General features: G+C 43.1%; 1 protein-coding gene across 5 annotated transcripts in view; it reads right to left on the bottom strand.

Annotated features, from left to right (window-relative positions):
* Positions 1–13,890, bottom strand: part of LOC149444017 (ras-related and estrogen-regulated growth inhibitor-like) — a 193,134-nt gene that overhangs the window by 162,161 nt on the left and 17,083 nt on the right. The window contains exon 2 of one of the 5 annotated variants that reach the window (XM_089654977.1): positions 2,556–2,719. The exons of the other annotated variants lie outside the window; for them this stretch is intronic. Within the exon in view, the coding sequence (XP_089511103.1) occupies positions 2,556–2,565 (10 nt within the window). The 5' untranslated portion in view covers positions 2,566–2,719. The remainder of the gene's footprint in view (positions 1–2,555; positions 2,720–13,890) is intronic. 5 annotated transcript variants of the gene reach the window in all.

Here is a 13,890-nt window from a genome sequence, read left to right as displayed (position 1 = left end):
CTGGGCCAACTCTCGGATCATTTGATTTTGATGTCATATTTAGGAACATAAATTTTCTTTATAAACATAAAGGCTCAAAATAAATCTGGATCTATTATTAATAAATTTGTATTTTTAATGTGAAATGTATTTTGTCATTAACCATTTGCTGCCCGCCCTATGGCCAAATGGCGGGCGGCAAATGTCATCAGCGTTCCGGGTGGACGCCATATGGCGTCCTTCCACACATGCGCAGATTGCGCTCCTGCAGAGCGGCGCAGCCTGTCACCGGCCGTGTACCTCGGACACAGCCGATGACAGATCTGAGTATCGGCCGCCTTGCCGGTACCATGTGACCTGCTGTGACCAATCACAGCAGGTCACATGACAGTTGTATACAATGGATGGCTTCATTCATGCCATCCATTGTATGCTAGTGTCTAGCTGTGAATGGTCACAGCTAATCACATGCACATGTCATGTGATTAGCTGTGGCCAAATCACAGCTAAGCACAAAAAAAAAAAAAAAAAACCCTGAGTGAATCAATGTCATTCAGGTAAATGCTTGCTTATAGCAAAGTAATTCTTTGCTATAAGCAAATTGTGTAAAAAAAAAAAAAAAAAAAAAATACTGATCACTTCCCCAAAGTAGTACAATGTTACTATGGTAACATTGTACAACTTTGGTCATAGTGAAATATGAAAAAGAAAAATCTTAAAAAAAAAATTGTCTGTCAGTACTTCAGGATTGATCAATATTCAGATCTATACCATAGTTTGTGAACTCTATAACTTTCCTACAAACTAAAAAATGCATCCTAATTTGGGTTATTTTCACCAAAGACATGTAGCAGAATACATCTCGGCCTAAATTTATGAAGAACAATTCTTTATTTGCAAACTTTTATAACAGAAACAAAAGAAAAACTTTTTTTTTCAAAGTTTTTGGTCTTTTTTTGGTAATTTAGCAAAAAATAAAAACCCCAGCGGTGATTAAACACCACCAAAAGAAAGCTCAAGTTCTGTGACGAAAATGATACAATTTTAGTTTGGGTACAATGTTGTATGACCGCGCAATTGTCATTCAAAGTGTGAGAGCGCTGAAACCTGAAAAATGGCCTGGGCAGGAAGGTGTAAAATTGCCCGGTATTGAATTGGTTAAACTGTTAGGATTAGGAGGCTACATTATCATTCAGGATTAAAGTAGAGGTAAATCCAATCACAAAACTGTCATGCAATCTTTAAAAATGTTGTAGTAGTTTAAAAAAAAAAAAAAAAACCCTTTTTGGGTCTTTTTGAATTTACATCTCTCATGAAAACAACCTGTAATTCCTGCCAAAGTCTTTTTTTAAACACTTCCTATAATGGAGGTGTCTACTTTGTCAAGGTTTCCCAACTGCTCTTCTGTCTTTGTCACCCTGTGACATATAATAGACAGGCAGGGCTTTCATAACAGAAGAGACCCTAGTTGTCTCTTCTGTCATTAATGTCCCCCCTGCCTGTCAGGGGGTAATGTTATGAACCACATTTAAGGCCCACTCTGCTTGCTGTACACATGCATGAGGGTGACGTCACCACTGTCCAGCTATTCAAGCAGCCAAGATTCCAAACTGGAAGGAAGACCGAGTAAAGATGGAAGCACTAGGGAGCTGTGACAGCGCAGCGCTGGAGGGCTTTGTTTGCAGGTAAGTCTGTCATAATATACATTACACTCATCGGCCACTTTATTAGGTACACCTGTTCAATTGCTTGGTGACACAAATTGCCAATCACATGGCAGTAACTCAATGCAATTAGGCATCTAGCCGTGGTGAAGACGACTTGCAGAAGTTCAAAGCATGAGAATGGGGAAGAAAGGAGATTTAAGGGATTTTGAACACGGCATGTTTGTTGGTGCCAGACGGGCTGGTTTAAGTATTTGAAAAACTGCTGATCTACTGGGATTTTCATGCACAACTATCTCTAGGGTTTACAGAGAACAGTCCGAAAAGGAGAAAATATCCAGTGAGCAGCAGTTACGTGGACAAAAATGCCTTGTCGATATTAGAGGTTAGGAGGAGACTGGGAAGACTGGTCCGAGATGATAGAAATGCAACAGTAACTCAGATAACCACTCGTTACAACCAAGGTATCTCTTGTATCAATTGTTCAGGCTGGTGGTGGTGGTGATGTAATGGTGTGGGGGATATTTTCTTGGCACCAGCAAGGTGTACCTAATAAAGTGGCCGGTAAGTATGTGTCTGTAATAATAATAATGTACATTATGACTTAACCTACAGGAGGCCCATTTTTTTCATCAAATACCAAGACCTTACAACCGCTTTAATGTAGCACAACTAATGTCACATACAGAGATCATTTTCTTCCTTTAGTGCTACGAGCTGTTTGGCCTAATTGCTACAGACTATGGCTTTCAGATGATCCCAAAGAAAGTCAAATGGCGTTAGATCTGGAGACCTAAGCCATATGACTGGATCTCATCTATCTACCTGCTTGGATAGCTTTGATTTAAAGTGTTACTAAACCCACAGGACATGGAAGTGCAATTATTTTAGTAAATATAAATGGCTAAATACCTTTTCTCATCAGCAGTTAGAGCAGTTTTGTGACTTCTATCAGTGTCCAGTAGAGCACATGTTAAAGCTTGCAGGAGGAGTTTTCATTCTGCTGTAGGAGGATGCAGAACCCCTGACCTCTGTCTGGACAGTGTTGATTGGCCCTGTGCTGATCATACACTCTCCTATGAAAACAAAAAAAACCCTCTCTAGCAATAAACATCAAACTGAGCGAGTGCAGTGACTCCACACAATATGTTTTATCAGGAGATAAGGGAAACACACTGGAAGAAGGGGAGGATCAGAGAAGACAGGATCAAACAGCCTTTTTACACAATGCAGAGGATTACCCCTTAGGTTCCACAGTGAGTATAACAAGCATGCTTCACTGCATATACTGTACAGACTGATTTTACGGTTGTCGATTTAGTAACACTTTAAAACAGTTCTCACAGCAATAGTGAAGTGTAGTGGGGCCCCATTTTGCTGGAATTTGCCGAATTTTATGTTGTTCCAACAAAGTAGTAATTTAAAAGATGTGCAGGATATGAAAAAACAAACACTGAGTGATCAAAAAGAGCTGATCGCTCAGTTCTCGGTCTTCAGTGAACAGAGAGCAGGTGACTGTCGGTCACCTGCCCTCTACTCTGCTCCTCCAGTGCTCACTGGAGTGCCAGGCTGTGGAGGGAATGGGAGTAGAAGCAGCATGCTGAGAGGTTGAGCATTTTTAATGGGATCTTTCCAGAGTCTGGATCTGCTGAGCGGCGTCAGCAAACAGCGGACTTTACAGTATTGCTGAACAAAGTGCACTCCTGTGATCCCCAGGAGAACTTTGGCCTAAACAGCTTTGGCTCTACTTCTCCTCTGATACAAGAAAAGGCTAAACATACAGAGGAAGGTTTCCCCTGTTACATTACTATAAAAAAATAGATGGCCTAATAAATGTGTCACCAAGGATCTCTGCACACACCTTAATTCATGGATCAGATTGAATATGGCCTTTAGCCATCCAGTTTGGGTTGTTCTCAGACCAGCATTCTGCCAACCGACAAAGGTGAAATAAAGTTTCAGTGCTGCAACACACCACTAATCCTGCTGTTGTATGAACCAAGCACAATATTCCGCACACCTGTCTGTATCACTGCGCAGTTCCTGGACCAGCTGCATTTTATAGAAATGAAAATGCTGATTTCTAATAATCCAGTGCCTCTAGATCCAGGTTTTTGGACACCATGTGCATATTATATTGCAAATACATTCATACGCATATAGATCGAGTGTGGGTACATACATTCCTGGTTGTAAATATCTATGCACTCTTCTGCAGCCAGCAAAACCCACAAAATGTCTCCAACTTCAGGGAATATTCCAAAAAACCTGTCAATTTGCCCACTCAGGAGGAACGTTAATGCAATTTAATTTACAGTAATAGCTGTAAATGCAAAACTGCTCTCTGTATTGGTCTACTAACCACCCGAGCTGCCCGTGTCATAAGTTATAACAGTGCTGGGATAGTGACTGTAGTCCCAGTGCTGATATAAAACAGCATCTGCAAACCACAATTTCCTCCAGGATTCAGTTCTGGAACCATTATGTGTACAGTACAGAGGATATAATGTGATGTCAGATTTCCCATCATTCCAGCCAACAGATCACTATGACTAGTGAAGTACAGCTACAGAGCTGAATATGGGATCTGGTCTCCCCTGATCTGATCCAGAGCACCTTCCCCCGAAAGAAAAAAAAAAATCAATTGAAACAAAATCTCTTCCCACATTGATCACCAAGTCCCAGTGCTTACGTTGAATGCTCTAGATGACATCTGCATTTACTGTATAGCGTCAACCACTCAGGCAAGCACAATGTCATTCAAAATTTTAGCAATCACAAACTTGGTTGCCATCTTGACAACGTGGTTGCCAAATGTGGTTTGTGCCCATGCAAATCCAACATGACTTTAGCTTTACTACTAGAGTCCCAGGACCTGCAACCATGAAAATGACTTTCCTTACTCTGCCTCCTGTTCCCTTTATATGCCTCCTGCCCCCTTTCTCTAACACAACTATAACAATTTTCTTTTGAATAATAGCAGGGCATGCGTGAAATCCTCATTGTACGTGTGCAGAAAGCAGCAGGTCACTGCCAGTATGTGGGGCTCAGAAGAGAAGCAGGACAAGTTTGCACATGTGGGGTTTTTACAAAATTTTATGCACGTGTGGATGTGCAAGGCTATCTGGTAGCATGTCTGTGCATGCACAGGATATATGAACAAGATGTCTACCTGGAGCAGAGGAAGGAACAAGACCTTTGGGCTAAAATGATGACAGCACTGGACACCATGGACTGGTATGTTTTTTTATTTCAATTTAAAAACAGAAACTATTAAAGAGACTATAAATAAAATCTTATGTAGCTCGGGCCCTTCTTACATTGGTGGTCAGTGGGGCAAAGCTCCTCACATTGGTGGTGAGAAGAGTGTACTTTACAATGGTGGTCAGTGAGAGGAATGCGCTTTTCTTTGGTGGTCAGTGAGAAGAATGTTCTTTACAGTGGTGGTCAGTGAGAAGAATGTTCTTTACATTGGTGGTCAGTGAGAAGAATGTTCTTTACATTGGTGGTCAGTGAGAAGAATGTTCTTTACATTGGTGGTCACTGAGAAAGATGCACATTACACTGGTGGTTTGTTGAAAAAATGCCCGTAAATTGGTGGTCAGTGGGAAGAGTGCTCTCTACATTAGTGGTCAGTGGGAAAAATGGCCCTTACACTGGTGGTCAAGTGGGAAGACTGCTCCCTACATTGGTGTTCAGTAAGGAGAATGTGCCTTACATTGGTGGTCAGTGGGAAAAATGCAATTTACACTGGTAGTTCGTGAGAAGAATCTCCTTACATTAGTGGTCAAGGAGAAGAATGTCCCTCTTACAGATAGCTAGAAAGATAATTGTAGTCAGTACTGACATTTCCAACAGGCATAAAGTGATCATTGCTCAAGGGACCCCAAGCAATCTCTGGAGGAACCCCGATGAAGAAAGGCTGCTCTATAGTATTCCACAGTAGCTACATAAACACTTCTGTAGGGAGGAGAGGAGAGATGGAACTGGACCAGCACAGATAATACTCAGACACACCCAGAAGAGGAGAGGACTATGATGTGCAAGTAGAGAGGGGCTGTGATATGGAACCAACTCCTCCTGAAGAAGTCATACTTTCTAGCAAGTTCAAAGATACATTGCATGTAAATAGAAGCATATTTACAGAAAGGAAAAACTCTGCAAGTAAGCATTTTTAAAATGTGATTATTCTGTTCCTGTACTTATATATAATAAAGCTGGTGACAGGGTCACTTCAAATTGACAACAACTGCTCTAGGCCTGTTTGACTTAAGTCTGGAGGAATGTATACAACTGCACAGCTCTATTAAGGGCTACTTGGTAGCAGGAAGACACTATAGGGGAATTTGTCAAAACTGGAGCAGCTGTGCATAGCAACCAATCAGATTCTGTCATCGGTTACTTTGGTTAAGCTTTGAAAATCAAAGACAGAGGCCATGGTTGCCATGCACAGGTGCTCCAGATTCTGTCTGCTCCACCTCTGAGCCCTGTTTCACACTAGCCCGCAGGCTGCGGTTGCAGGAATCGCACCTGTTCCTGCACCCGCAACCACCCATAGCTGAATCACACTGCTCTTGTGAAATGCACAGGGCTGCCGTTCATCCTGAATGGCAGCCCCACGCATCTCAGCCTGCAGTTTGGTCCTGGGTGAGGGAACTGCAGGGAAACCACATAGTCAAAAAGACCTTGCAATTTCCCTGCGGATGGGTTTTTAAAAAGGTTCATGCACCTTTTTTTTTTTTTTTTTTATTAATGATACACAGGCACAGCAGCCTCAAACTAATGGGCTGCTGTGCCCGCACAAATGCAAGCCGAACAGCCCCCACTAGTGTGAATCTAACTTTAGATCCAAGAGTAAAATCTCCCCGTGTAGACACCCAAACATCCTAACACTCCTCCTGGATATCGCCATCTTGGATGTGTTGTCAGCAGTCCCAGCATACTCACAGCTGTCACTGAGGCAGAATTCTATAGTATCAATCCTTCACTTCTTCCCCAACAGGAGGGGAGTGGTGAAGGAGCTCACCCAGCACAGGCAGTAGACACTCCCAAAAGAGGAGGGGCTATGTGCTGGGGGAAGGGGGGGTGCCAAGCTGGAAAAATGACTTCCTGGAAAATCCACAGTTTTTAGCACATTTAAATGCGCATTTTAAAAGAATACACGAAAACTATATTGGTTGGCTGGTGCACACTTCTGTGACAATGGAAGGCGACCACTCTTCTATAATCTCTGACCTCTTAGACATAGATGAATGATCCTCATTGTATTGTGTGAATGTCACTCATCTACAGGGCCTGTAACCACCCGCCCCTCCTCCTCCCCATTACCTGCTGCTGCAGCCCCAACACCCCATGCACCCAGCACACTCTGCACCCTGCCAAGGCCATGGTGCTCCACCTTCCATACAGCATGCACCCGCAAACACCTACCCCTGGAAACGCAGCACAGACAGGCAGTTCCATTTACAGGGAAAACATCTTAGTGGACAAGGATCTGACAGCTGCCTTGGAGAACAGTGTGCTGGAGCCAGGGTGGAAAAGTTAATAAAAATCCAGCTAGAGCTACTAAAGCAGGAAAGAGAAGTTGAAACAGAAGAGACCGGTATAAGAGGAATGTCTTCTGTGTACACAACACTCACTCTCCAGTATGTGACTGCTGGCCAGTGGGATAGGGCGAGTCTAGGTACAGTCATGCACCAACCTATATTAAAATATATCTAATCCCGAACCTTTTTTCATTTTTTATTAAGTAGTGAAGGGCTAAATCGCCTGTCAGATGTATTTTCTCACATCCCATTGGGATGTCTCACACTTCCTGTCCTGAAAAAGCTACAGGAAGTGAAAGGAAATCCTCTCCAGGTTTACACAAAGATATGTGCAGGTGGTCTTCAATGACGTTCATATTTAAGGGAAAATAAAGTCTAAAAAGAAAAAACTGCAAGCAGGCTGGCTCCCTATTACAGAAAAGACATGCATTGTCTGCAATAATACAAACCTAACTGCAGGTTTGCAGCACTCTGTAGGATTATACGTGGAGCTGTGCACGCGCAGCTTTATATTCCAGCACCGCACCTGTTTACGGAATGACTTAACTCCTGATGGCATCTCGCATCGGCCAATCAAGATGACCAAAGACTGGCACCCGAAGAAGCCAGGGAGAAGATGTCTGCAAGGGACATTGAAGACGTTGTACTATTGAAGCAGAGGTATTTTGGACTTTAGTTCTGGTTTAAAGTGAAAGCAAAGTCTAAATTAACCAACATTTCAAGCAAAGCCTTCCCCTCTGCTCTTATACATGCTGTATGCAATTTATAATAAATCTCAATTGAAATACCTTTTTAGTCTTCTTCCAAGTGGTCATACGACTGCAAAGCTCCAGAGAGTGTCTGTAGAGGGCCAACAACACTGCTGAATCCTAGAACAGTGGTACCATCCCAGCCAACATCCATAGCTATAAGGCATTGCTGGCCATGACAGAGAACTTCCACCTGCCACACACACACCTCACTGGAGCTTTGCGGTCATATGACCACAAGATGATTAGAAAAATACTTCCATTGAGAATTCGTACAATCTGCATGCAGCAAGTAAAGGAGCAGTGGGTAGGCCTCGTTAAAAGCTGAACTCCAGGAATTGCTTGTATTGCATAGTAACATCAGTCCAGCTTGGACCAATCTATGCATGTATATGCCAGCCCTGTAGAACTGCTGTGGAAGTGGAGAATTAATGTAGTAGTTTCCGCTACTACAGTGATCACCGTTTCTGGGTCCCTTGCTGAGCGACTGCCCCTATGTATAGTAACCACAGGGTGGTGCTTGCCTGGCACATGTACCATTCTCAGGATACCATAGTATGCAAGTATGCACATTACATACCTGAGGGACCACGGGGAAGCTGTCCATCACTGTGGTAGTCAGCACCACTACAGTGATAGCCTCAAGTTCTTGGTCCCACTTGGGGGCCCAAGAATGGGAATGGGCACGGACCACAGGGGGCCCATTCACAGAACGCCTTGTATTTTTTCATGAATGAATCCGGGAATGTCTTGAATGGCTTAACTTCAGTAAAAAAATAGGTGTTCTATATAATGACGCAGTGCCCAGCAAGTGATCCCCTGTGGTCAGTGTGCAGTGGTTCAGCCACTCTCACAGAACCTGAGCAGGACAGAAAAGATTGTGGCAATCACTGCAGTAGTGCCGAATACTACCGTGATTGTCAGTTTCCCCAGCAGCCCATCAGATATGGGATGTGTATACTTACATTGTGCCAAGCTGGATTCAAGTAAGTATGCAATAAAGATCATACCTAGAGCTCAGCATTAAACTGTGGGTTATCATGGCATTTTTCACTTTAATGGCACTCCAGTGTCCCTCATCAATGTAGGCGAGGCACACAGGAATGCACTACCATGTATTGTGTGTGCCGTTCTACAAGAAAATAGGGCATGTGCTGTTTTTGGTGCGTTAGTCAGCCCATTCAAATAATTATTCCAGAACAGTGTTATTCCAGATATAGGCCGTTGTCACTGGAAGTGTCCTCAATGGAAGATTTTCCCTCTATTCCTGTTCGGATAATAATTTGTTTTCCCATTAGTTTTAGTCTTAGTGACCATGGCCAGCAGAACACAGAGTCAATCTCCCCACAGCACCACAACAGCAGGTTCTAACTCCGCATCACTCTATCCAAAACTAAAAGGAAAGTTCACATTCACTGGAAGGCTGGTCCTACATTATACAATTATCTTGTGCAATTTTTCTTTAGATTTACCAAAACTACATAATAGGAGGTCAAGCCTGAACAAAATCAATTTGTATGCAATCAGGCTGACCCTTGCACTACATAGTAGAAGGAAAATCTAAAGGAAATTGAATAAGAAAATTGTAAAATGTATGGCCAGCCCAAGTTTTATAATACAGGACACAAGAGGAGAAAGTTTCTTCTATGAAACCTGTCAGGTAGAATAGAAGGAATCTATCATTGCTGACTTATTGTTGTAGGTGAAGACTCCAGGGCCGGCATCCTTATATCTGTTTCACTACATAATGACTTGCTGACCCAGAACATACACGAGCATACCAGGTATCCAGACATCCTATGTGTAAATCTGTGTTCAAGAATGGGGTCTCAACCCATAATTAAAGCAAAATTAAACATAGTATTTTTTTTTAATGAGTTCCCAGGAGCGGTTAGCCACAATGTGCTAGTATGCATTGCGTCTTAGCACATTATGGTCACCTTACCTGTCAAATGATCCCCTCCAGAGCTGCACGGTCAGTACCCTTGTTGTTCACCCTCTTCCAGTCTTCCTTTAGGGTTCACTCTGTTCGGCTACTTCAAGTGCTGTAATGCATTGACATCACTTCCTGCATGCGAACGGGAGTCACAGCAAAACTGCACAGAGTGGTACATTAAATGGAGGCGCTGATGACGATCTTGTATCATAACGTATCACAACTTCCGCCGACGTCACATCTGCCCCGTAGAACGCAAGCCGCTCTGGTGAGTGTCCAGTACAGTGAACTCCATTTTGAGCAACAAAGCTGAATACACTAGGTGCCGGGTCTAGGCACTCAGTCTGTGAGCGTGCTTTTATTGATTTTATCCCCAATAAATATACCACACAGGTCAACACTATTGAATGTCCCTTTCTTCTCTATTTTCTTTTTATATGGGGATATATATTTGCTCCATGCTCTGCATCTGTGGGAGTCTAGAGATCACCATTATTTTTGGCAACTACTTTATCGAGCATTATGAATCATCTTAGGATAGGAGTATAGGATCATGCATTGGAGACCACCGGCATTCTGGGAATTACCCTGTACAAGCGTGTATGACCATTCTAGAGATAGATGGTCATTGATTAGTGGTGCGTGTCAGTCCATGTGGGGCCCATTGCGCACCAGCACTGGGTTTATATATATTTTTTGGGACTTTAACCCCTTGACTACAGGGTACTAATACCCCTTCCTGCCCAGGCCAATTTTCAGCTTTCAGCACTGTCACACTTTGAATGACAATTGTGTGGTCATGCAACACTGTACCCATATGACATTTTTATCTTTTTTTTTTATTTTTTTATTTTTTTTTTTTTTTAGAGAGATAGAGCTTTCTTTTGGTGGTATTTAATCACCTCTGGGGTTTTTTATTTTTTGCTAAACGAAAAACTGAAAATTGTGGAAAAAAAATGTTTTTTTTAGTTTCTGTTATAAAATTTTGTAAATAAGTGATTTTTCTCCTTCACTGATGTGCGCTAATGAGGCTGCAGTGATGGGCACTGATAGGCGGCACTGGTAGGTGGCACTGATGGGCAATACCGATGGGCACTAAAAGGCAGCACTCATATGGCACTGTTAGGTGGCACTGACTGGCATTGACTGACTGGTTAGGTGGTACTTTATTTATTTATTTTTTTTTAATTTAAATATTTATTAGTTTTTCATTTTTTACAAAAAAATTCCATAAGAAGAGATAACAATACATATAAATATTCCATACATTTCTACCTTGCCCCTTCTAATAAATCTTTTCTTTCCCTCCCCTCCCAACCCTTTCCCACCCCCCTTCCCCCTCCCTCCCCTTTGCACGTTCTATACTCTCTCGAGGCCCAATAGTTTCTTAATTTATAGTTTTCTATACTTCTCTTTCAGTCCTAATTTTTACCATTTTTCCCATCTTGTATAGTATATTTCCATCCTATCTTCCTGCATATAGTAAGATTTTTCCATTCTACTTATCTGATTTACTCTGTTGATCCAGTCTTCCTCCTTCGGCACCTCTGATTTTTGCCAGAACTTGGGTATCAACCCCTTTGCAGCATTTAAATAGTACCAAACGCCTGATTCTTTATATTTATTTACTGTGATCCCAACACTATGTAGGAGACATATCGTTGGGTCTAACCCTATGTCATTTCCAGTTATTATTTCTATTGAGTTAACTATTATCTTCCAGAAAGCCTGAATTTTCGGACATTGCCACCAAATGTGAAACACCGTGCCCTCCTCCCCACAACCTCTCCAACACATTTTAGAATTCTCCCCCCTCATCTTGTGCTCAATACTCGGTGTGATATGCCATCGTGTCAAACATTTATAGTTAATCTCCACATCTCTCATACTAACATTCTCGTGTATCAATCTATATATCTTGTTCTGTTGGTCCTCGTCTAACACCACCTCCATATCTCTTTCCCATTTCGTTATAAAAATTAACTTTGTGTCTGTGTCTAATTCTGTGAGTATTCTATAAACTTTGGCAATTCCGTGTTACCCATCTCTACGTGTTTCCAACAACCTTTCAAACATATTCCAATCCTTTTTTAATCTCAGGGGTTTTGGTAGTTTTCCAATAAAGCATTTTAACTGATGATATTTCCACTTGTCTATTCCAATAAAACTTTCTCCCTTCTTCTCTTTTAATTCTTTAAATGGTCTCAATTCCCCCTCTACCAGTACATCTCTCAGTTGGATATCTTCCCTTTTAAACCATCTACCAGATATCTCATCCTTTCCTGGGGGGAAATAATCAGAATTTACAAGAGGCATTAATATAGAATTGAATTCCCATTTCCTACTTTTGTGTAAATTATCCCATACCCTTAAAACATTTAAAGTGTAAATACTTGTGCTTTCTTTAACTCTTCTAAGATGTGCTGGAACCCATATCATTAGAGATGAGCGAATCGAACATGACGAAGTGGAATTCGTTCCGAAGATTTGGAAAAATTCTATTCGCGACGAATCCGAAGATTAGCAAACTTCGGATGCACGAATCGAATTTTCCCAAAAATGGCGGCGACATGTGTGGCGACAGGAGAAAATGGACAGAGAAGATGGGGCGGGGATCTCTGGGAAGGCGCGCAGACAAGGCGCGTTGACCCATAATGCATTCATGAGTCATGAATCATGACATGTGATCGCATTAGCCAATCAGCAGCCAGCCAGCACTGTGTAATGGTGGAGCTATAAATCGCAGCCATCTTAGAATTCTCCATTAGCCTCCGGTCATTCAAGAGAGACAGACCTCTGTGTATTGAGGGACAGAGTTAGGGCCACAGAGACTTTAGGGCCACAGAATCGTTACTCAGGGACACAGAATCGTTACTCAGGGACACAGAATCATTACTTAGGGCCACAGCTATCAAAGAATCGAAAATTTAAAGTGACATACACCATTTTTTTTTTGGTGGCTGTCGTGCACAGTTGGTGCTGCAGTTTGCCGATTGTGCAAAATAAACTGACTTTCTGCTTCACAACCACTATTGTACATTCAAAGAGTTAAATCCATTTACACGCCGGCTGGCGGTAATATTTTTTGGGTGATTAGTGCATTCCAGTGACATAAACGTACAGTTTCCAGCCAACGGCAAGCTGCAATTGACCGATTGTGCTAAATAAACTGACTTTCTGCTTCACAACCACTATTGTACGTTCAAAGAGTTAAATCCGGTTTTATTTTTGGGGTGCTTATTGAATTAAAGAGTATGTCAGACAACACGCAGAGGAGTGGCAGAGGAGGCAATGTTTCAGGAGCGAGCAGACGTGGCAGCAGAGGAAGGGGTCGAGGCAGCACTAGTCGCAGCCAGAGGCCAGTGCTCCCGGTGTCATCCAGCGGTCGTGTCTCCACCGACAACCCTGCCGTCATCGATTGGTTGACTCGGTCGTCTTCCTCTTCCCAGGTCACCTCTGACACCTACAGCCAACGGTCGGTGGGTACGTCAGACACAACCGTTAGTTCGCATGGCCCGGGAGCAAGCCCACTGAAATCACGTGTCCTCGACCTGCCCCTGTCCTTTGGTGTTCCCTCACCAAGCGAAGTATCGCATGCTGTGGGCTCAGCCCCACTGTACAGTGAGGAAGAGCTAACAGAGGGCGGTCAGGAACAGGGGGAGACATCCGCCTCTTCAGCAGCCAGGCGAAGAAGTACTGGCGAGGAGAGTGGCTCGGTAGCCGGTCTAGAGACAGGTCTGTCTCCTGACCCACACGCAGCCGAGGGGGCTAGTAGTGACGCGGAGACCCTAATTGATGATGATGAGGCTGATCGCACTTGGCAGCCTCGTCGTCATCAGGCTATTGCTTCCGCATCATCAGGAGAAGAGGGTGCCAGCTTGCCAGCGAGCAAAACAGTCGGTGGGTTGCCCAGGAGGCAGCAGGGTCGCAGCAGTGTCAGTGGAGCCAAACGGCCACGGAGTACAGCACCAGCTCCACTGCAGCCTACCACCACGGCCAGTAGTGGTGCCGGTGTG

The sequence above is a fragment of the Staurois parvus genome, unplaced genomic scaffold (assembly GCF_062004578.1).
Source record: "Staurois parvus isolate SC_StPar_1 unplaced genomic scaffold, SC_StPar_1.0 ptg000818l, whole genome shotgun sequence".
Classification (NCBI taxonomy): Eukaryota; Metazoa; Chordata; class Amphibia; order Anura; family Ranidae; genus Staurois; species Staurois parvus.
The sequence above is the reverse complement of the archived record's forward strand: the minus strand, read 5'-3'. Positions and strand labels throughout refer to the sequence as shown.